Consider the following 22,006-nt stretch of genomic DNA (forward strand, 5'->3'; position numbering starts at 1 on the left):
GTTTCCGTGACATTATACTGGCTGTAGGATTGTTTTTCAGAGAACCCAGTATACTGAAAATGATGGCAATTTTATGCTTATGTGCAGTAACTATATTACATATTGCTCCTCAAACCTTGTTAAAGGAACAATTCATCCAAAACTGCAAAAAAGAAAAAAAAAAATTCTGTCATCATTTACTGAGCTCATGTCATTCCAATCCTGTATGACAAAAGAAGATATTTTGAAGAATGTTATAACTAGACAGTTTCGGTTCCCATTGACTGCACTCCTTGGACAACAAAAGTGAATGTAACCGAAATTGTTTTGGTTAGTGACATTTTGAAGAATTAAGTGGGAACCAAATCCGTGTTCCTTTTGCCATACCACTTTATTACTAACAAGTATCTATTTCACATTCAGATTAAGTTTAATGATGATGTAATGATTGTACAATGCTGGTCGCATGTATAGCTGACGATTTAAAATATTTCAAAAGCTCAAAAGCACATTATAGAACCTTTTTTGGCATATGTTTGCATATATAGTATGTGGTTATAATAGATGGGTGTAAGCTGGTGTGGGTGGGATGGGAACATGGTCATCCTGCCCATCCCAAAATCCCCCTAAACACACACACACAGACACACAGACAGACACTCAATGTCTCTCTGGTTTCCTGTTAGTCAGCTCTCTGTGCAACCCACCCAGTGACCAAGCATTACACTAAAAACACACACAAACCCATACACAAACACACCTCTCTTTCCCAGCAGCCATGTGAATAAGATCTATAACTGTAAACTGAAAGGAGTCAGAAAGCATTCGAGCAGTCATTTGCTATTTTTGCTAAAGTAAGCTGACTCTACACAACTGTAAAACAGTCTGCAAATCAAAAATCAAAACTGGCACTATCTATTTTGTTAACGCACATTGCTAGTATTGAGGTGAACAATTAATCCTTGCAAGTTAATCCACAGAAAAAAAAATTGGTGCTTAAATAATCTGTAAATTTGCTTCCGCTCTGGAATGCCATTCCTTCTCAGATGACGCCAGTTTGATGGACTGAACAGAATATCCTTAACCTCAGCCCTCCAGCCGTTAGTGAGAGATGGAGAGGAGCTGCGCTAAAATAAACCCCCATCCTCTATTCAATGTTCCATTTCAGTTGGAAATGCATCACAATACTGAAGTCGGCAGCAACATCTGGTTCACATGGACTTTAAACAGACTCTAAACAGAATCTTAAAGTGATCAAATCATGGACAAAGGGATTTCTCCTGTTATTTTGTAATATGAGTTTTATGTATAATCTAGACATACTCCATCATTCACAATTAAAACACCTTTTCCAGCACAGTCCACCCAGATCATTTAAGAAAACCAAACTGCAAAAGCAACTCTAATCACCACCATAGGCTTATTATATGACCACAAACATTTACATATCAACACATATCTAGTATTCAGCAACTTTAATGATGAACAACAGTATAAACTATGCTGGTAAGCTTATGTTACCCCTGTGAAAAAGAAGTACACTTTAGCATATTTAATAAAATTGCATGCTTATTAAATAATATACTTAAAAATGAGTGCGAAATGAATGATTTCAGATACTTAATTGCATCTTAATTGCATTTACATGAAAATTGTTATAGTTTAAATTTATATTAAATGCCATTAAACTTCAAAGTGTTTTTTGACCTAGTTACGTAGGACTTAAGTAGGCTCTATATGTAATAATATCAAAATTCTATTGTCTTTGAAATATGGTTTAAGTGTACTGCTGAATGCACTGACCAGCACTAAAATAAATTTTAATGTAATTTCTATTGAAACCTGGGTCACACTTTACTTTCGCTTTTAACAAACCATTAACTACAACTTTTGCCTCAATAATCTCCTAATTTGCTGCTTATTAATAGTTAGTAAGGTAGTTGTTAAGTTTAGTTATTGGGTAGGATTAGGGATGTAGAATATGGTCATGCAGAATATGTGCTTCTATAAGCCCTAATAAACAGCCAATATGTTAATAATAGGAATCTGATATTTGAGCTACAGTGACCTCTCTATATCACACAACACCATGATGCTTCACTCCAACAGACAGAGGCAGTCAGACAGCACCGAACATCACTGATCTGTTCAGGAGCTTTGCATACAGACATGTATTCAATCAAATCATCATTAACACCTCAGCACAGCACAACATGACTGACAGCCAGTGAAGATCCAGCTAACAATAACCTGCACTTTTAACTCAGTTAGACGAGTGTGTGCCATTGTGCGAGTGTATCTACTGTACTCAAAAAAACTATTCAAACAACACTACCACATTTGATTGTTAAATTCAGAAATTTTGTTTTTAAACGCGCACTGCTGTAAAATCTCAATACAGAGCAGATTAGTTTCCAACACAATTAAAACCAATATAATGAAACACAGACTGACCAGTGGCATGTTTATAGAACCTGTCTATTGTGTCTTTCAAATTAAAAAATGCACACAAGCTTAACACTACACTAACTTGTTCTGCACTAATTCTCTTCACAATCTCTGTCAAATCACCACATCAAAACAGCCATAAATACTTATATATCTTTATAACAGTCAGAGAAAAAAAATACTATAAATAGATTATAACTGCAGCCAGCCAGAAACAGAAATCATGAGTTAAGACATCACCTTAGAGTTATATCAGATACAGCAGAGAACTTCTGCTGGTCCTCTCAGTTTCCCAGTGCGCTTCTCACACACACACACACACACACACACACACACACATATATATCTTTATAACAGTCAGAGAAAAAAAATACTATAAATAGATTATAACTGCAGCCAGCCAGAAACAGAAATCATGAGTTAAGACATCACCTTAGAGTTATATCAGATACAGCAGAGAACTTCTGCTGGTCCTCTCAGTTTCCCAGTGTGCTTCTCACACACACACAGACACACACACACACACACACTCAGCAGAAGGACAGTCCCTCTCAGGGGAACTCTGTATCTTGATATCTTTCCTCAGCCTTCTCCTTCCTTTCCTCTATTTTTGTTTCTTTCTCCTGTTTTCCCTGTCTTCCTCTCATTCTGGTGTAGCTCCAGGCTGCTTCGTCCTTCTCTGACCTGCTCCAGTAAAAGCTTCCCATCAGGCCCAGAATTTCTGATTGCCCACGGGCCAGAAAGAACAAAACGAGAGAATGAAAGACTAAGATAGAAATAAACTCACAGCCCTGAAGAGCAGAAGCACTGCTGCCTTTTCTACCAAAGATTGAAAAGGACAAAAAAAGCTTCTTCGTCTGTTGCGTTTTTGAAGAATAAGTGATAGAAAATTCCTGAGTGCTGGGAAGTGAGCACAACATGCCTAAAATCCCCCGACTCTCTACATAAACGATACAGAAAACATACAGTTATAGTGTCACTCTAAAGCAGTGTTTCTCAACCTTTTTGACTGCAAGGCCATCCATTATTCAAGACCTTTAAAGACATTCATCATTCGAAGCCATGTAGACTCAAATATTTTTGGAGCTGCTGTAATGATAAATCTGCCTACTTACAGAAACGAGGAGTGGCAGTATAATAAAAGACCTAAGTAAATTCATTTTAAGTACATTTAAACAGTTACATTCCATAACTACAGAAGTTTTCAGAACCAAGGGTTCTTAAGGTTCTTTATGGCCTATGGTCTTTTCCAATGGCTTGTGAGGATGGGATAAGACATCTTCATGTTTAGCTATTTTAGCTTATTTTAAGGGTGTTTTAATCCATCTTTAGCCCCCTTGGAAGTGTGCTTAGGTCTCCTAGTGGCTCCTGACTTCTGGCTCCCTATTTGAGAACCACTGAACTAGAGGATGACCTCAAAAAAATTGAGACCAGAGAACAGAACATTTCTTATTCCCTCACTGCCTCCTGCTGGCTACAGACGTAAATATATTTTTAACTTTTTTGTTTTTTGCATAAGTTGTGGCAGTCTGGGAATTAAGGGTGGACCAGTGTGGATTCAGGAGCTCGTTGGCACAGTGTACAGTTTTGTATGAAGTGAAATGTCTGACATCACAATACCATCCTATTTTCTTACTTTCTGTAACATCCACTTTCATGGATCTAATTCCAGATCGATAAAATCAAGTCTCATTCTACATTTTTTCCCCTTCAATATGAGAGTCACTCAAAAATCACATTACAAATGTAAAATAGGTTGGGCCTGTCAATTCAAATTCAATTCAATTCATTATTGTTTTTATATGGCTGCCCTTGTGTGGAAAAAAAGAAGTGCCAAATTATTTTGAAAGTGAACTTGTACTTCAAAATTTCAAAGTTTTAAAAATTGCACTTGCAGACAATAAAATATGAATGAAATAAAAGGCCACTTAAGTGTGCTTAAGGAAAGTACATTTGTTTCTTAACACACTTAAGTACACTTTTTAAAAAGTGCACTTTATAATACTGTATTACTTTAAAGTATGTCTTAAATAAATCTTTTGTCATGTTTCAAGGAAGTGCGCTTATTTTGATGTATTGACTAACATGCTAAAACTTAAAGTACTTGATTATAGTTTTAACTGTAGTGTGTTATTTGATATTACATTTAAGGTTAATATACACATACATACATATGTCCACCTGAGATTTTTTTCTTTTAAATGAGCATTTTTATCAGGCTCCTATGAAAATAACATTGGACATTTTTGAAAATAAAGCATTCAATAAGTGACTAATAGCCTTTTTTTTTTGCCATTAAAGTGAAATTACTGAACCTAAACATAGGAGCCTGACAAAAATGCTCATTTAAAAGAAAAAAATATTTTTCAGGTTTTTCTTTATATATATATATATATTTGTATATGTATTTCATTGCAACTTAATCATTACAAATGTGTAATTACAAATATATTTGACAAATACATGAAAAAGATCTATTTAATTCCTACGTAGGTGGGTCAAAAAATACTGTAAAGTTGAGCTAATAGCATTTAATATAAGTTTATGCACTTTAATATAATATAAGCACTTACTGTAAGTTTATTATTTTATTAAAGTGTATTACTTCCATAATAAGCACTCTTTTTAAAAGTATTATTTTTATAATTTATTTTACCGATATTCAAGTTTCCACTTGCCTAATTTACACAATCAATTAAACAAAACAGATACATACAACTTCAATCATGGTTGTTCATATAGGTGTCGCTGCTATACTCTCAGTAATCTGTCATACCTCCCACAGGCTCCTAAAGTCCTTCTGCTCAATCCGCAGCAGTTCACTGAACTCTCGGGTGACAATGGTGGCGTGCCGCGGCGTGTTGTCCAGAATAGACTCCCCGAAAGCTGTGCCGATGCCCAACGTACAGATGGTGACAGCATCCTTAACATGAAGAGAAACACATGTCAGAGCCAACTCTTTCAGAGAGGAAGAGATGAGAAGAGAGGAGTCATATATAAGCCATCTGAGATGTTTCTGACTGAGATACTGATGCACTTCCACTTAGATTCAGGCCTTTCTCAAGGACAACACACACAGAGAATGAGAGAGGTCAGCTCATTTGTCCCTAAGGTTTGTAATGTAAGACGCAGATCTGTTAGGAGTTGCTCTAGTTTTCTGCTGCGGTCTATAATAAGCACCTGCACTCAATAAAAAACGTCCACTGTGAGCAGCTGAATATAAGATCATATTCGTTTTCACTTGGGATGGGAATCGTAAGTCTAGTTCCAGTTCAGATTCTACCTAGCAACTAAAAAATAATTCCAGTAAAGGTTTTTTTTTTTGCTCACAACACAAGCACAGAGAACAAAAAGCAACTGCTAAAGAACAGAGAGACAAATGAGGGACATTCAGCAAACTGAACAGAATTTAGCTGACACTCAATATTTGAAACTGTAAGCTTTTGAGTGCTCCATCTCCTCTCATAATTGTCTTGTACCTAAATATAACTCCTTTTAGGTGAGATACTGTACGTCTAAGGAGACCTGTTAATGTGATGTAATAACAGTTATGTAAATGATGATTTACATAACTGTCCTTGATGAGCTACAGTGAATGTGTGAGTATGCGTATGCTCTATTATCAAGTCAAATTTATTTATATAGTGCTTTATATAGCAAGATTTATACAGCAATACACTGTTTCAAAGCAGCTTTACAAAAAAATCATGTTGCTAATATTTATAATATTTTAATATCTTCATGCATTATAGTCACATTTAGCAGATTAGAGCTATGTGATAATAAATACAGCTTACATTTTACAACAATACATGCGATCAAGCAGTTTAAAATTTGTTATATGGTACATATTGCTTTACATTAGTGTACTGTACATGTGCAGATGAAGTTGAACATACTTATATATCCAACTTTACATAAAGAGCTGTTTGATAATATAGTTTTCATTTTGCAACAATATACGATTGCAACGATAATCAATCAAGCAGTTAAGATTTTCTATATGTCACGCTGGAGCACAAAACCAGTCATAAGTAGCACAGGTTTATTTGTAGCGATAGCCAGCAATACATGGCATGGGTTTAAAATGATTGATTTTTCTTTTATGTCAAAAATCATTAGGATATTAAGTAAAGATCATGTTCCTGTCAATGCGAGCGCCACGGGTCTGCCATCCTCCATCGTTGTCATGGCTGGATCATCCCTCACCTCCGCCTCCAGCCTCCGAGGCCCGGACTCCGCCTCGGCCCGTAGACCCAGCGACTCCACCTCGGCTCCTAGCTCCCTCGCCTCCACCGTCACCCGTCGTCAGACGTTTGGACCCGTTTTGCCCCCGTAGTTCTTCCTGTGTTTCCTTATTTGGTCTTTTTCCTGTTCTTGTTTAGTTTGATTGCTTTATGATTCCATGCACCTGTGTTCCCCTGATTGCCCTATGTATATTAGCTCCTGTCTGTTCCTTAGTTCTTCGTCGGGTCTACTTGTTGGATGTCGTGTGTTTCCCGTGTTCCTGTTGTGGATTTTCCCCCTGTGATTCAAGTATTAAAGACTGTTGAATGTTTCTCCGCGTCTCCATCGTTCCTCCCACAGCGAATCGTGACAGAAGACCCGACCCAAACCGTTACCTCCGTGTGTCCACCCTCCGTTTTTGTTTCCCATTTTCTCTCAGTGTTTTTGTTTCCGTTGTGTTTTCCTTCATGGATGCCCTCCTTCACCCGGAATATCTCCTCCTCCTACTGGAGCAGGGGGAGAGATCTCTCGAGGACCATACGAGACTGTTCCGGCTGTTAGCTAGCACCACCATCTACCCGAATGACGCACTCTGCTCATTCTATGATGCATGCTTGAAAACCGCGAGCAGAGCGCCGTCGTCCTGGTTTTGTGGTCCAGGGTCACATATAGTAAATACTAAGTGAGAGTACTGTATGCATGAGAATAAATCTGGACATACTTATTGTAGTTGTTTAGATCATTATCAATTATTAATTAATTAATCAAGTTATTAATTTGTTATGTGGTTATATTGAGGATTCTGAAACATATGAAGTTAAATGATGCACATAAATGAAAAGCCTAAAATGTTAATATTATCATTTCTTTGATAGTTCAGACCCATGATAAGCTCTGTTCACTATCATTTAAAAACAGAACTGACATGACAACGTACCTGATGGTTTGCAGTTTCTGAGACTTTGACATCTAGGGAACCGGACAGGACGGTGTACCAGTTAGTGCCAATGTCACCCTGCCTGTACACTAACACACACAAACAGAGAGAAGGTAGTGCCCTACTGAAAAAATCATATCATTACACTAGACCCAGTCACGATGCAACCTTGTGTGAAGTAATTCTGTCAACAAACAATGTTTTCACATCATATGTAGGCCTATGTGTGTGAACGTGAGTGCATATGTGTGTGTGTGTTTGACTGACATGTGATGCTTTTCTCCAGACACTCGTAGAATCCACACAGACAGATCTGCTGAAGTAGTGCAGGGTGGAACTTCTCAAAGGCCTTCACACTTTTCAGACGGGCCAAGATAATGTCCACATCCTCCCCCAAACGCTCCTCCGGTCTGCATACACAGAAACACACATACAAATCAAATTACAGCAATAGCTGACTCATTATTTGCTCATTCTCATGGCTTTTGTGTGTGTGTGTGTGTGTGTGTGTGTGTGTGTGTGTGTGTGTGTGTTTTGCACTATCTACCCGAATGACGCACTCTGCTCATTCTATGATGCATGCTTGAAAACCGCGAGCAGAGCGCCGTCGTCCGAAGATGGTCCTCGAGAGGATTTCGCCGCATTTGTGGAGTGGATTCTGGCGAGAAACGGATCGCCTCTCACCGTCTCTCCCAAGGATTATCTCGCCAGATCCACTCCAGACCCAGTGCCCAGCCCACCATCTCCCCGCGGTGCGGAGCATCAGCCCGAGCCCACCGATGACAGAGAGCCCATTACCACTGCGATCAACGAGCCAGCGCAATGCCGAGCGATTGAGCAGAGGATCGCCCCGGATGTGGAACCCCACCCATCAGACCAGGTGCGAGAGCCGGCGACAGTGCCCACCGCGAGGGAGCAAGCCGTGGACGGTGAGAGCGCGGAGTGGAGCTCCGCCCACTGCACTGCGGCTGAGGGTGAGCTGATAATACATCTGGGACTGCTGGACTTAGAAGGGGACCGTATTGACTGGGAAACCCTCTCCTCTCTCCTTCGTCCCCGGTGGTCCAGTCCAGCCCTGAGGGGGCTCCCTTTTCCCAGTCCAGCCAGGAGTGGGCTCTGATCCCCGAGGGCAGCCCTGAGAGCCTGGAGGCTCACGAATTCCCACCCAACCACCCGCTCCTGTGGAGTGGAGCTCCGCCCACTGCACCGCAGCTGAGGGTGAGCTTATTGTGCATCTGGGACTGCTGGACGTTATTGACTGGGAAACAGATCTGGAGAGCAACTGGCCCCCTCTCCTCTCTCCTTTGTCCCCGCTGGTCCCGTCCAGTCCTCCTTCGTCTCCTGTTCCCACGTCCAGCCCAGAGTGGGCTCCCGTTTCCCAGTCCAGCCATGAGAGTGACTCAGTCCCCAAGTCCAGCCAGGAGTAGGCTTTGATCCTGGAGGGCAGCCCTGACAAATGCATTCTCATGGCTTTTGTGTGTGTGTGTGTGTGTGTGTGTGTGTGTGTGTGTGTGTGTGTGTTTTGCACTATGGTGAAGCTGGTCAAATCTAGTGGAGCTGGACAAATCTAGTGGTGGAACGATGGGATTTTGATGAGCAATGCTCTAGAGCGCAGGCTGAACAATGGCCAATGCAATGCAGATACTGTAAGTACTTTTTAATGCAACAGCTCTGGCCAAGCAGAATGACACCGAGATCGATCACACGTGAATGTTTAAGGTTAAGCACTGTGGAGTAATGGGATATTGACAGTATCGGCCTATTAACACCTCACACAATCACAGAGCACGTCAAGCAAAACACTGCAGCCTTAACATGTCTTGCAAACTAAAGAGGTTGACGTTTGTGTGACCGTATCTCTATAGGTTTAACTCAGAAAATGGCATGATCAGTCATGCATAGCCAGAATTTTTAATATTGGCATCAAATAAAAATCTGGCAAAAGCTTTGGAATTAGGTCTTCTACAAAGACATTCAGTGTATCAACCTTGTAAATGCAATTTTATTTCCAGTGATAAAAATCTAAAATTGCCCTTCCTTTCCTTGTTTAGTGTGCAATATGCATCCGACAGTCAGTGAACAGACTGAAACTGAAACTACATTAAATTTAAACTAACATATTAAATACAAGATTAAAGCTGAAACTGTAGACTTTATTTTTAAAAAGGTGTCTTGCACATGTCTACTTAGAGGTCAGACACACCTGTGCAAACAATATGTGTGCTTGAGGGTGTTTAACAGAGACTAAAAATCCATTTACTATGCAAACAGTTCTACATCAAAACCTAAATAACACTGTCAATGTGACCAAGATGTTTAACCCAAAGGTTTTCATCAGAACAACACAGTTTGAATACAAATTCTCTCCATAGCAAGTATTATTGCTCAAACTAAAGGGTTAATGATTTAAACAAACTCCTAGTTTCAGGGCATTTATGGAGATCCTCAATCTCAATCTTAATTCAAGACTTGCATTTTGAAATAGTACAAAACTAGAAACTACTTTCAGCTAGGGCTGCGCAATTAATCGAATATCGAATCGCAATTACAATTACGGATGCCAAAATTACATAATCGTTCAAAGCAGCAATTAATCGTTCAAAGTCCACTTATGTTATTCTGCATGCTTAAGATGCTTTTTTTTCTTTCTACATGTTATCTTGTTTCTCATTTTAGTTTTAGTATAACATTATAACACCATGCATATTTTTACCTTTTTATTTAAAGAGAAACCAATCCGATGTATAGTTGACATTTGAGACTTAATACTATAGAATAGCAATACAAGTTTTTCAGTTAGTGTTTTCAGCTTGTTTATTTTCATATAAAAATATGGCATGCAGTTGCTTCAAACAAAGGTGTCAACATCATTCATGTCATCGCAAATTAATAATCGCAATTACAATTTCAAAGGAATAATCGGCAATTGTGATTTTTGTCATAATCGTGCAGCCCTACTTTCAGCCTCGATAGGCAAATGTATGACGTTCATATAATTCAAACAGAAATCAATATGTTGAAAAAATCAAATACAGCTCCACTCAACACATCTGGACGTTGCTGTTATGCATCTATGTCTCCATCAAAACAATGTCAGGTGAAACGAGATAAAGACAGGAATGGAGAGAGATGAGTACTGGCACATTTACTTTTTTCAACAGACCTATATTGATCTACAGCGAGATGGAGCCATTCACTGGAAGAGCAGGTCGGAGCCCATTAGAGTGTGTCATAAATACATTACACACAAATCTCTGCTCTATCTTTGATAATGAGACTGTAATGTTTGTTAACTGCTTTAAAATGTTGGATATATCCTAGATGTCCTGTATCTATCATGGACAGAGTCCAGACACTCACAGTATTGCTGAGCCCATTAGAGTGTGTCATAAATACATTACACACAAATCTCCGCTCTATCTTTGATAACGAGACTGTAATGTTTGTTAACTGCTTTAAAATGTTGGATATATCCTAGATGTCCTGTATCTATCATGGACAGAGTCCAGACACTCACAGTATTGCTATTACTACAAATGAAAAGTCTAATGTGTAAAAACGTTTAATTCTTCAAGAGATTGTTCAACCAAAAATGTTCTGTCATCTGTCTGTCATCATTAACCTTCGTGTCATTCTAAATCTGATAAACTTCTCCTTTTGAGCTCCACTGAAGAAACACATGTGTAGGGGTTTGCTATGACATGAGGGTGAATGGGTTTTCATTTTGGGGTGGACTATTCCTTGTTACTAAAGCCCTTCACAGCAGAAAGTGTCTCTTCATACGTCTGCAGTAACACAAGCACTGCAGCACTGGTGACCCCTCCAGGTGACAAACAACCCTTTACAAACTACACTCAGTGCACTTCAATTCACCATCTACTGCATTCACACTCAAAGCAGCGAAAGACGTGAAGCTTGCAATGAATCCATCTATCATCTGAAATCTATCGGGCTGAGAATGAAACGCTGCATCTGAATGCATATCTACTTCAATCACACTGACAATCGCATTTGACATTTATGGCATGCAACTTACATTCTAATATTGTTTAACAAATCAAATGTGCTTGAAACGTCTTTTGCATGAGGCACTGCTGTGTAAATGATTGCTGAAGGTAGACCAGAACAACAGCATTAGGACAGACGAATGAAGTTTGTGCAGTGTATACGATGGTACCTCTTATCCAGACAGATGATCCACTCAGCAGAAGCGGACGGGTGGCTGGAGGTGTGTGCCGCGACCATCTTCGGTGAAATCATGGAGTAAAATTAGTTCGCATCGTCCGCATGCACCTGATCATGAGCAGATGTGACTTTACTGAGAGCGATCGAGTTTGAGTCAGACTCTGAGCGAAGTTGCTGCCGCCCACTGAGCTGACACAGCGCGGAAACACACCGGGGCTGGTTGTCACAAGCGCTGTAAAGTTTTGAGTCACAGGTAGGCTACGGACCATATGGTACGTACACGGTGCCTATTTTCAACACTCGTTTTATCGGAGTTTCCCAACATCATATAAATAAATGAGCACAATAAACCACAATAACTTATATTCAGACAAGAATCAACGACATTTAATAGAAACCCAAAATGTCATAGCTCATCTGAGTCGCTCCATAAGACTTTCGTTCATCTTCGAAACAGTTATATTTATTTATTTTATATTTATTAATAGATATTTGTAATGAAATCTAAGATATGTCTTCCACTTCACTCAAAGTCTACAACCAAAAAAAAAACATTTACGATTAAAAAAATAATAATAATAATTAAGACATTATAGATAGCCTACACTGTAAAAAAAAATCCGTAAAATTTACGGTAAAAAAACGGCAGCTGTGGTTGCCGGAATTTTACCGTAACAGTCTTTTACCGTTAAATTCACGGTCATTTTTTACAGTGTAATTCATAAATCAAGCTGTTTAATCCAACAGAAAAGATCGCTTTATATGACTAACAGATTTAATTCAGGCCTTTACCCTGTGAAGCCTGATATACGAAATAGTAAAAATAAAAATAATAATAATAAATTAGGGCTGTCAAACGATTTTTCGCTATTAATCGCATCCAAAATAAAATTCTGTGTATATTTATTAGGCTACTGTGTATATAAATTCACACATGCATATATAGGCTATATTTAAGAAAAAAAAAATTTACATACATAAATATACAGTACACACACACACACAGGTGTCACGACACAAGCTAGGAGACACAGAGGTAAGTGGTCAAACAAGGGTTTTTATTTACAGAGACTATGGAGTGAACCAGGTGATGACGAGAGGTGAGTGTACACAGTGACAAGGTTCAGAGGGCTGAGCTTGCAGTGACAGTCTTTTGCTTTCTTGCAGGAATCACGTGGAGCGGTGGAGTGTTGGAGCGATGGAGAAACTGGAACGTCTGAGGTAAGGAAACACACAAGTAATTAGCATGAGAGTCAGGCAGGTTCAAGGATGTGAACGGTAGACCAGACGAAGAGCATGTGTGAGGTGAGCACTAATAAAGGGGAGCTTGATGAGCTGCAGCAGGTGCGGGGAATTAGAATGCAGGTGATTGTGATCTTGTGAACGTCGGTGCTGATGACTGTGTTGACTGTGGTGACTGTGACTCTCTGACATTACCCCCTCCCCGGGGACGACCACGGCCTCTGGGTGTGGGACGATATGGGTGGTTACGATGGAATTCTTCCAGAAGTAAGGGGTCTAGGATATCGTCCTGGGCCATCCAGGATCTTTCCTCCGGTCCATATCCCTCCCAGTCCACCAGGTACTCGAGCCGGCCGCCCCGTTGCCGTGAATCCAGAATGTCATGGACCTGATAGACTGCAGCCTCTTCCAAAACCTCTGGGGGAGGAGGTGCGTCTGGTTTGGTGGATCCTGTGGTGGTAGGGGAGAAAGGTTTCAGGAGTGAGACGTGGAATGTGGGATGTATTCTGTACCTTGCCGGGAGTTGGAGCTGATACGTGACGTCATTGACCTACCTCTGTATTGGAAAGGGACCTATGTAGCGTGGACTCAGCTTTTTGCACGGCAGGCGGAGGCCGAGGTCTCGGGTCGATAGCCAGACCCGATCGCCTGGCTGGAACTGAGGGGGATCTGACCGATGGACGTCTTCGAAGAATTTGTGCCTCCGCACTGCACGCTGGAGATGGATGTGTGCTGAGTCCCATACCCTCTCGCTCTCTCGGAACCAGTAGTCCACAGCTAGAACCTCCAAGGGCTCCTCCATCCAGGGGAAGAGCGGGGGCTGGTAACAGAGTATGCATTGAAAAGGTGTAAGGCCGGTGGTGGATTTTCTGAGGTAGTTCTGGGCATACTCGGCCCAAGGGAGGAAGCGGCTCCAGCTGTGCTGATCGTTTGAGCAGTATGACCGAAGTTAGTGTCCGAGCTCTTGGATCTTTCTCTCAGTCTGGCCGTTAGTCTGAGGATAGTATCCGGAAGATAAGCTGACTGTAACCCCAAGGAGCTGAAAGAATGCCTTCCATACATGCGAGATGAACTGGGGACCCCGGTCTGAAACAATGTCCTCGGGTAGACCGTAATTTCGGAACACATGGTGAAAGATACTCTCTGCGGTCTCGAGAGCAGTGGGAAGGCCTTTGAGGGGGATCAATTTGCAGGCTTTGGAGAAACAGTCCACGACCATGAGCACACACATGTGTTGCCCTCCGAATTAGGAAGATCCGAGACGAAGTTCACCCTGATGTGAGACCAGGGTCTTTGGGGAACAGGTAGGGAAACCAGTTTGCCAGATGGAAGATGGCAAGGGGATTTCGACATGGCGCAGACTGAGCAGCTACGGATGTACCTGATGACATCCTTGGCCATACCGGGCCACCAGTACCGAGCTTGAATAAGCGAGAGGGTCCGCTGGCTGCCTGGGTGTCCAGAGCCCGGTACTTCATGAACTGAGTCCAGAAGGGTTAATTGCTGAGAGGATGGAACGTATGTCTTTCCTTCTGGGCCTCCCTGGGGAGCTGGCTCGGTGTGGATGGCGTCACGGACGCGTTCGGTGAGTTCCCATTGAATAGAGCTGACAATGAGGACCGGAGGGAGAATGGGTTCTGGATCTGACCATATCCCTCCCAGTCCACCAGGTACTCGAGCCGGCCGCCCCGTTGCCGTGAATCCAGAATGTCATGGACCTGATAGACTGCAGCCTCTTCCAAAACCTCTGGGGGAGGAGGTGCGTCTGGTTTGGTGGATCCTGTGGTGGTAGGGGAGAAAGGTTTCAGGAGTGAGACGTGGAATGTGGGATGTATTCTGTACCTTGCCGGGAGTTGGAGCTGATACGTGACGTCATTGACCTACCTCTGTATTGGAAAGGGACCTATGTAGCGTGGACTCAGCTTTTTGCACGGCAGGCGGAGGCCGAGGTCTCGGGTCGATAGCCAGACCCGATCGCCTGGCTGGAACTGAGGGGGATCTGACCGATGGACGTCTTCGAAGAATTTGTGCCTCCGCACTGCACGCTGGAGATGGATGTGTGCTGAGTCCCATACCCTCTCGCTCTCTCGGAACCAGTAGTCCACAGCTAGAACCTCCAAGGGCTCCTACAGGTAGGGAAACCAGTTTGCCAGATGGAAGATGGCAAGGGGATTTCGACATGGCGCAGACTGAGCAGCTACGGATGTACCTGATGACATCCTTGGCCATACCGGGCCACCAGTACCGAGCTTGAATAAGCGAGAGGGTCCGCTGGCTGCCTGGGTGTCCAGAGCCCGGTACTTCATGAACTGAGTCCAGAAGGGTTAATTGCTGAGAGGATGGAACGTATGTCTTTCCTTCTGGGCCTCCCTGGGGAGCTGGCTCGGTGTGGATGGCGTCACGGACGCGTTCGGTGAGTTCCCATTGAATAGAGCTGACAATGAGGACCGGAGGGAGAATGGGTTCTGGATCTGAGGGTTGATCCGGAGCGTGTAAACGGGAGAGTGCATCTGCCTTGGGGTTTTGGTTTCCGGGACGGTAGGTAATGATGAAATGGAAACTTGTGAAGAACAGGGCCCAGCGGGCTTGATGGGGGTTAACGCATTTAGCATCTGTTAAGTACTGTAGATTCTTGTGGTCGGTGATGACAGTGAATGGAGAAGAGGCTCCCTCCAGCCAGTGATGCCACTCCTCCAGAGCTAACTTGATGGCCAGCAGTTCACGGTTTCCTATGTTGTAGTTTTGCTCCGCAGGGGTCAGTTTCCGGGAGAAATATGCGCAAGGATGGAGGCGGGGAGGCTCACCATGGTACTGAGACAGCACAGTCCCAACGCCGGTGGTCGAGGCATCCACCTCGACTGCAAAGGGGACTTGAGGATCAGGGTGACGAAGGATGGGGGCCGTGCTGAACGCTTCCTTGAGATGGTGGAAGGCTTCGTGGGCATCGGGGCTCCAGGACAGAGACTTGGGCTTGCCGTGCAGCATGGAGGTGAGGGGCGCTGTGAGCCGACTGAACTGGTGAATGAATCGTCTATAGAAGTTGCTTCTAGGATTATAGAAGCAAATCCTAGGAATCGCTGCAGTTCCTTCACTGACTGTGGAAGTGGCCATTGTTGAATGCCAGTTACCTTCCCCTGGTCCATCTGGATACCTTCGGGGCTGCTGTTGTATCAGAGGAACTGTACCGTGGAGTGATGGAATTCGCATTTCTCCAACTTCAAATATAGATGGTGTTCTCTGAGCCGCTGAAGGACCTGCGTTACGTGGTGGTGATGTTCGGCCAGGTTCCGGGAGTATATAAGGATGTCGTCGATGTAGACAATCACGAGCTGATGGAGGAACTCCCTGAACACCTCGTTCATGAAGCATTGGAAGACGGACGGTAAGTTGGATAGGCCATACGGCATGACCAGGTATTCGTAGTGGCCTGAGGGTGTGATGAGTGTAAGACGGCATTCATCGCCCGGCCGGATTTGAACGAGGTTATATGCGCTCCGCAGGTCCAGCTTGGAGAATATGCGTGCTCCACGGAGTTCCTCGAGGGCGGCTGAGACCAGGGGAAGTGGATACAGCAGCTTCACCATCTGGGAGTTCAGGGCTCGGTAGTCGATGCATGGCCTCAAGCCTCCATCCTTTTTGCCCACGAAGAAGAAGCTTGAGGTGGCGGGTGATGTGGAAGGCCGGAAGAAACCTTGTTGGAGAGCCTCTTTGATGTAATCCTCCATTGCCTTGCGCTCCGGGATGGAGAAGGGGTAAACTCTACCCTTGGGGAGTTTTGCTTCAGGCAGCAGGTCGATGGCACAGTCCCATGGCGACTGCGGTGGAAGGCGGCTTGCTGAACACATCCTGGAACGCCTGGTAGTCAGATGGGATCGTACACTTCACCTGAGGCTCAGGGCTTTTGACGAGGGTGGAACACACTTGGATCTGCGAGGATTTTTTGAGCGGCTTAGGAATTAAGGACAGACAGTTCTGGAAACAGGTCTCGCTCCAGCGAGTGATTTCACAAGGATCCCATCTGACTTCTGGAGAATGTTGGTTGAGGAGGATGATATCCACCGTGGGTCCCTCCAGTACCAGAAATAAGATGGTTTCCTCGTGCAGACATCCAACTCTCAACATCAGAGGGGGAGCTCGATAATTAACCCTTCCACGCCCAAGCGACTTTCCTTGAATTGTTTCGACTTGGAGCTCCCTGGGCTGCCGCTTACGGGGTTGGTTGAGTCAAGTTAGGAGTGCTTGAGATATATAGTTCCCCGAGGAGCCTGAGTCGACAAGGGCGGAGACTGAAACAGAGGATTCTGAGGTAAGTACTTGCACTGGAAGAAGGGTTGAATCTGTACCTGGCTCAAGTTGAATCGTACTCACCGCTGGGCGTGGAGGTCTCACGGGGCAGTTTCTGATTAAATGATCCGGGGAGGCACAGTACAGACACTGTCCAGTTGCGAGGCGGCAAGCACGCTCTGTGCGGGATAATCGAGCGGAGTCCATTTGCATGGGTTCTGGTACAGAGGGACCGGAAGTGGGTGAGGTTAGCTGGTGTGCGGCTTCGTCCTCGTAAAACAGGCAGTCAGGAGTTGCGAAATGCGGGAGGCGCGCTGCATTAAGTTTTCCAGTCCCACGTTGTCGTCATAGATCGCCATCTGGCCGCGAATGCGGGCATTGAGCTCCAGGCGAAAAGCACTTAGCAGCGCAGCCTCATTCCATCTGCTGGTGGTGGCAAGCGTGCAGAACTCCAGAGTATATTCGTCAATAGATGATGCACCTTGTTGTAATTGCAGGAGTTGGTCTTGTGCGGACAGCCTTCCAGTGGCAACACCGAAGACCCCCTTGAAATGGTTGGAGAAAGCTTCATAGGAGTTAATAATGACTCTTTGGGCATTCCAGATCGCCTTCGCCCACAGCAACACTTTGCCACTTAACAGGGAGATGAGAAATGCTAACTTTGATAGCTCAGTGGTGAACCTCTGTGGCTGCATCTCCATGAAGAGAGAGACTTGGAGTAGAAAGCCGCCACACCCAGCTGCGTCACCTGCGTAGGAAGCAGGGATGGCCATGGGACATACAGAGGCAGGTGCCGGGGCTGGCGCCGGCATGAGGGTAGGTCGAAGGGTATTGACCAATTCCTCCAGCATGTCTGCCGCACAAGAGGCCAAGGCTCCATGACATGCGTACAGTCCTTCCGGTCTTCTGTCACGACACAGGCTAGGAGACACAGAGGTAAGTGGTCAAACAATGGTTTTTATTTACAGAGACTATGGAGTGAACCAGGTGGTGACGAGAGGTGAGTGTAGCACACAGTGACAAGGTTCAGAGGGCTGAGCTTGCAGTGACAGTCTTTTGCTTTCTTGCATGAATAACATGGAGCGGTGGAGTGATGGAGTGATGGAGAAACTGGAACGTCTGAGGTAAGGAAACACACAAGTAATTAGCATGAGAGTCAGGCAGGTTCAAGGTTGTGAACGGTAGACTGGACGAAGAGCATGTGTGAGGTGAGCACTAATAAATGGGAGCTTGATGAGCTGCAGCAGGTGCGTGGAATTAGAATGCAGGTGATTGTGATCTTGTGAACGTCGGTGCTGATGATTGTGTTGACTGTGGTGACTGAAGTGACTGTGACTCTCTGACAATAGGCTATTATGTAAACACAAACTTTTATTTTGGATGTGATTAATCGCGATTAATCGTTTGACAGCCCTACAAAAATATATTTTTAATTGAACAGTTTATTGAAATCTACATAAAATATAAAAATAATTACAAAATTTATGTATATTCAGTCCAATATTAGTAAAATTGTGAAAAATTGTTTACTTTATAAAAATCATTAAAGATTTCACAACAAAAAGACATGTGAACCATTACCAGAAGGTGGACGTTTTTTACATTAAAAGGCCTTTTACTTGATAAAAAAAAAGCATAAACTATCAACATGCTTTCAGCAAAGTTTTGATCATATTGGTCATTTAGAGAGTTTATTGTGTTAAGCTTCCATTTACCATATTTAATATGGTGATATATGACCCAATAAGACTTTTCACAACAGATGCTTTTTAATACTGCCATAATTGTGTGTAACGTATTTGCAATTGTTTGTTAATTATACATTCATTTATTTATCGAGAGAAGCTTAAACAAAGAATAGCACTTGGCTAGAAATAAACCAGAACATAGAAACATTTAAAGTCACAGTGTATTGACGTTGTTTATTCAACGTATCACATATTGAAGGCTGGACTCAAGCTGCAGTCAAACAACAGGTTCTCCATGAGCAAGAAACAGTGTTGAGTTCATGTGAGTGTCATAGTTAATTCTATCCTGACATTATGCAGTGTAAAGCCAGTGTAAGTGGGTGTAACTGTAGGAAAATGGGTGTTTCTCTGTTTTCTGCAGTTAGAAATTCCAGACACAAGCACATATACCTCTGTCTCATTATAAAGATGTCCAGTCAGCATCTGAGAGGAAACAGCCCTGCACGGAGAGCCGGAGAGAGACTGTGGCTAGACTCACACACTGAGTTTAGGACAAAAACATATTTAAACAAAAATACATCAGTGTATTAATCACGATTTACAGTCACTCCGTCTCATTTCCATGTTCCTAATTTTTCCCATGGACAGAATCAGTGATTTACAGAAGCTGTGTTAGAAAAAAAAGAGCTTTGAACATGAATGCTTCACATTCCTGACTGTATCCTTGGTAACAGATGGACAAAAGAAGACATTGACTGTAGAGGATCAAACATTGTGTGTGAATGCTGGTTTGTGAGTTCACAGTTTCATGCCTGCGAAACCAGCAACACTATAAAGCGCTTACTTTATATGTTATGCAATTACTTCAATATTAAGCTCTCATTTGCACATGGTCAGTTTAAACAGTGAATGTGACGTCATTGTGTCATGAATCCACCAGGTTGCAACCCCTCTCCAACACCAATGGAGAGCAACACCTCCATTGTGCTCTGAGCTGGAAAACAACATTTTAGACTGAAAATGTCCAGACTAGTATTCATTTATTTGACCTACGCTCAGATGACAGGCTTTAAAATATAATTTCAGGTTTAACCTGCAAGTCTGTGTTTACTGCAAGAACTAAACCTGTGGTTTACTGTTGCTCTATTTTTCTTTCTTTGTTAACTGCAGGCTATTTCCCAGAGAAAAACCTACAATGCTTTCAAATTGAACCTATAATTAGAACCTCAAAATATTTTGTGTTTTTTAAGAATTATTTATTTTATTTAAATAATAATAATAAAATGTTTAAAATAGCTATATTTTTTATTTAGAAAAAGAAAGAAAAAAAAACAATACCAGAAGCAAAAATAATAACATAAATAATAAATAACGCATTTATTAATCTTAATTAATGTTAATTTCAACATTTACTAATGTGTCATTATTTATTGAACTTGAGTTAACAAAAACTTACAATGAACATATGTTTTTTTAATATTAACAAAAAATAATAAATACTGTAAGAAATACTGTATTGCTTATTGTTAGTTAATGTTACATACTGCTAACATTAACTTTTTGTGGTCAAAATATAACAAATATTTAACAATAAAAAGAATGTGTGTGTTATACTCTTTTTTTTTTCTTGGTGCAACAATTTATAATTATTAATTTGTCTTCCTAATACTCCTTAGCACAGATCTTCTTAATGTTTAAAAACAAAATCCCTTTGCTCAGCATTTGATATGATTTGCAAATTAAACGGCTCCAATTTGGGGCTGTTCTAAATGTAAACATGTGAAGTTGCTGATTCAGCAGGATCAGAGAGGAACCAGCGTGATTTACTGCAGGTTTGCACAGATGCTGCAAGCAGCTCTGAAACACCCAGTAATCTACTGTAGCTGTTGCATTGAATAAGAGAGAGGGACAGAACAACAGTGGCTTATTCAGATGTGAGAGTAAGCTACCTTTAAAGTCATTGAGTTCCTGTAAAGATTTCACACTTTAAAGAATCTTCAGTCTTTCGGTTCTGTGATTATGGGAGATGTACTGTGCTCGGTCATGTGCATTGCTTCATGTTCTCAGTTTATTTTTTCCACATTAAAAAGGTTTTACACTTAAAGTCAGCATGAAATGAAAATTCACCGTCTATTTTTAAAATGCATGTTATAGATCTGAAAAAAAAAAAATCCAATCAGCAACCAATTAATAGAACGTCACGTCCTACATTTTTTTCTTTTTCGATAATCCATTCACTCAGATATATGTCACAATACAGAAGAAAAGATCTGACACTAAATCCATTTCATCATGAATTTAAGGAGGTGAATGGTAGGCTGTTGTGTTTAAAATGTTACACAAATCCAGGTCTCCAGTATCTGTATAAATGCTGATTTGTTTGGCTTGGAGCAGGTTGCACATTGAGATCACATGACCAAATACTACTTACCCCAATGTTTTTAAACATATTCAATTATAGAATAAACTAATCATGATTATGATTATGAGTAATGCATTTCTAAAGTAGCATCTGAAAACTCATTAAAACCTAAACAGTATTTTACCTAATTGGTGACAACAAAGCAATACGCCAAGAGAAATACCAAAACAGAGAATCTGACAAGTGCTGGTGTCAAATGTAATCACTGTAAAAAAAAATTCCGTAAAATTTACGGTAAAAAAACGGCAGCTGTGGTTGCCGGAATTGTACCGTAAAAAATAAGGTAGCAACATTTTAGGTTTTACATTTACATTTACATTTACATTTAGTCATTTAGCAGACGCTTTTATCCAAAGCGACTTACAATTGGGGGAATTGTACCGTAAAAAATACGGTAGCAACATTTTAGGTTTTACAGTTTTAACTTAAATTTGCAGTTAAATACTGTAATTTCATTAAATGATATAATGTTAATATACCAACCTACTGAAGTACTGAAATCAGTTTTGTACCTTTGTAATACACTGATAACCACCAAATGCAGGTGGTGATGAGAAAGTCACATGATGAACCAAAGCCCATCACAAGCAGCTT

The 22,006-nt window shown here is 41.8% G+C and overlaps 1 protein-coding gene across 1 annotated transcript in view; it reads right to left on the reverse strand.

Annotated features, from left to right (window-relative positions):
• The window catches only part of LOC107657351 (rap guanine nucleotide exchange factor 4), a 67,493-nt gene extending 55,657 nt beyond the window's left edge, over positions 1–11,836 (reverse strand). Inside the window, exons 1-4 of the mRNA XM_016445394.1 lie at positions 11,769–11,836; positions 7,859–8,001; positions 7,592–7,680; positions 5,204–5,350 (exon numbers count right to left, since the gene is read on the reverse strand). Coding sequence (XP_016300880.1) covers positions 5,204–5,350; positions 7,592–7,680; positions 7,859–8,001; positions 11,769–11,836 — 447 coding nt within the window. The remainder of the gene's footprint in view (positions 1–5,203; positions 5,351–7,591; positions 7,681–7,858; positions 8,002–11,768) is intronic.
• Between the last annotated feature and the right edge of the window lie 10,170 nt (positions 11,837–22,006).

This window comes from Sinocyclocheilus anshuiensis, unplaced genomic scaffold (assembly GCF_001515605.1).
Source record: "Sinocyclocheilus anshuiensis isolate Anshui unplaced genomic scaffold, SAMN03320099.WGS_v1.1 scaffold355, whole genome shotgun sequence".
NCBI lineage: Eukaryota > Metazoa > Chordata > Actinopteri > Cypriniformes > Cyprinidae > Sinocyclocheilus > Sinocyclocheilus anshuiensis.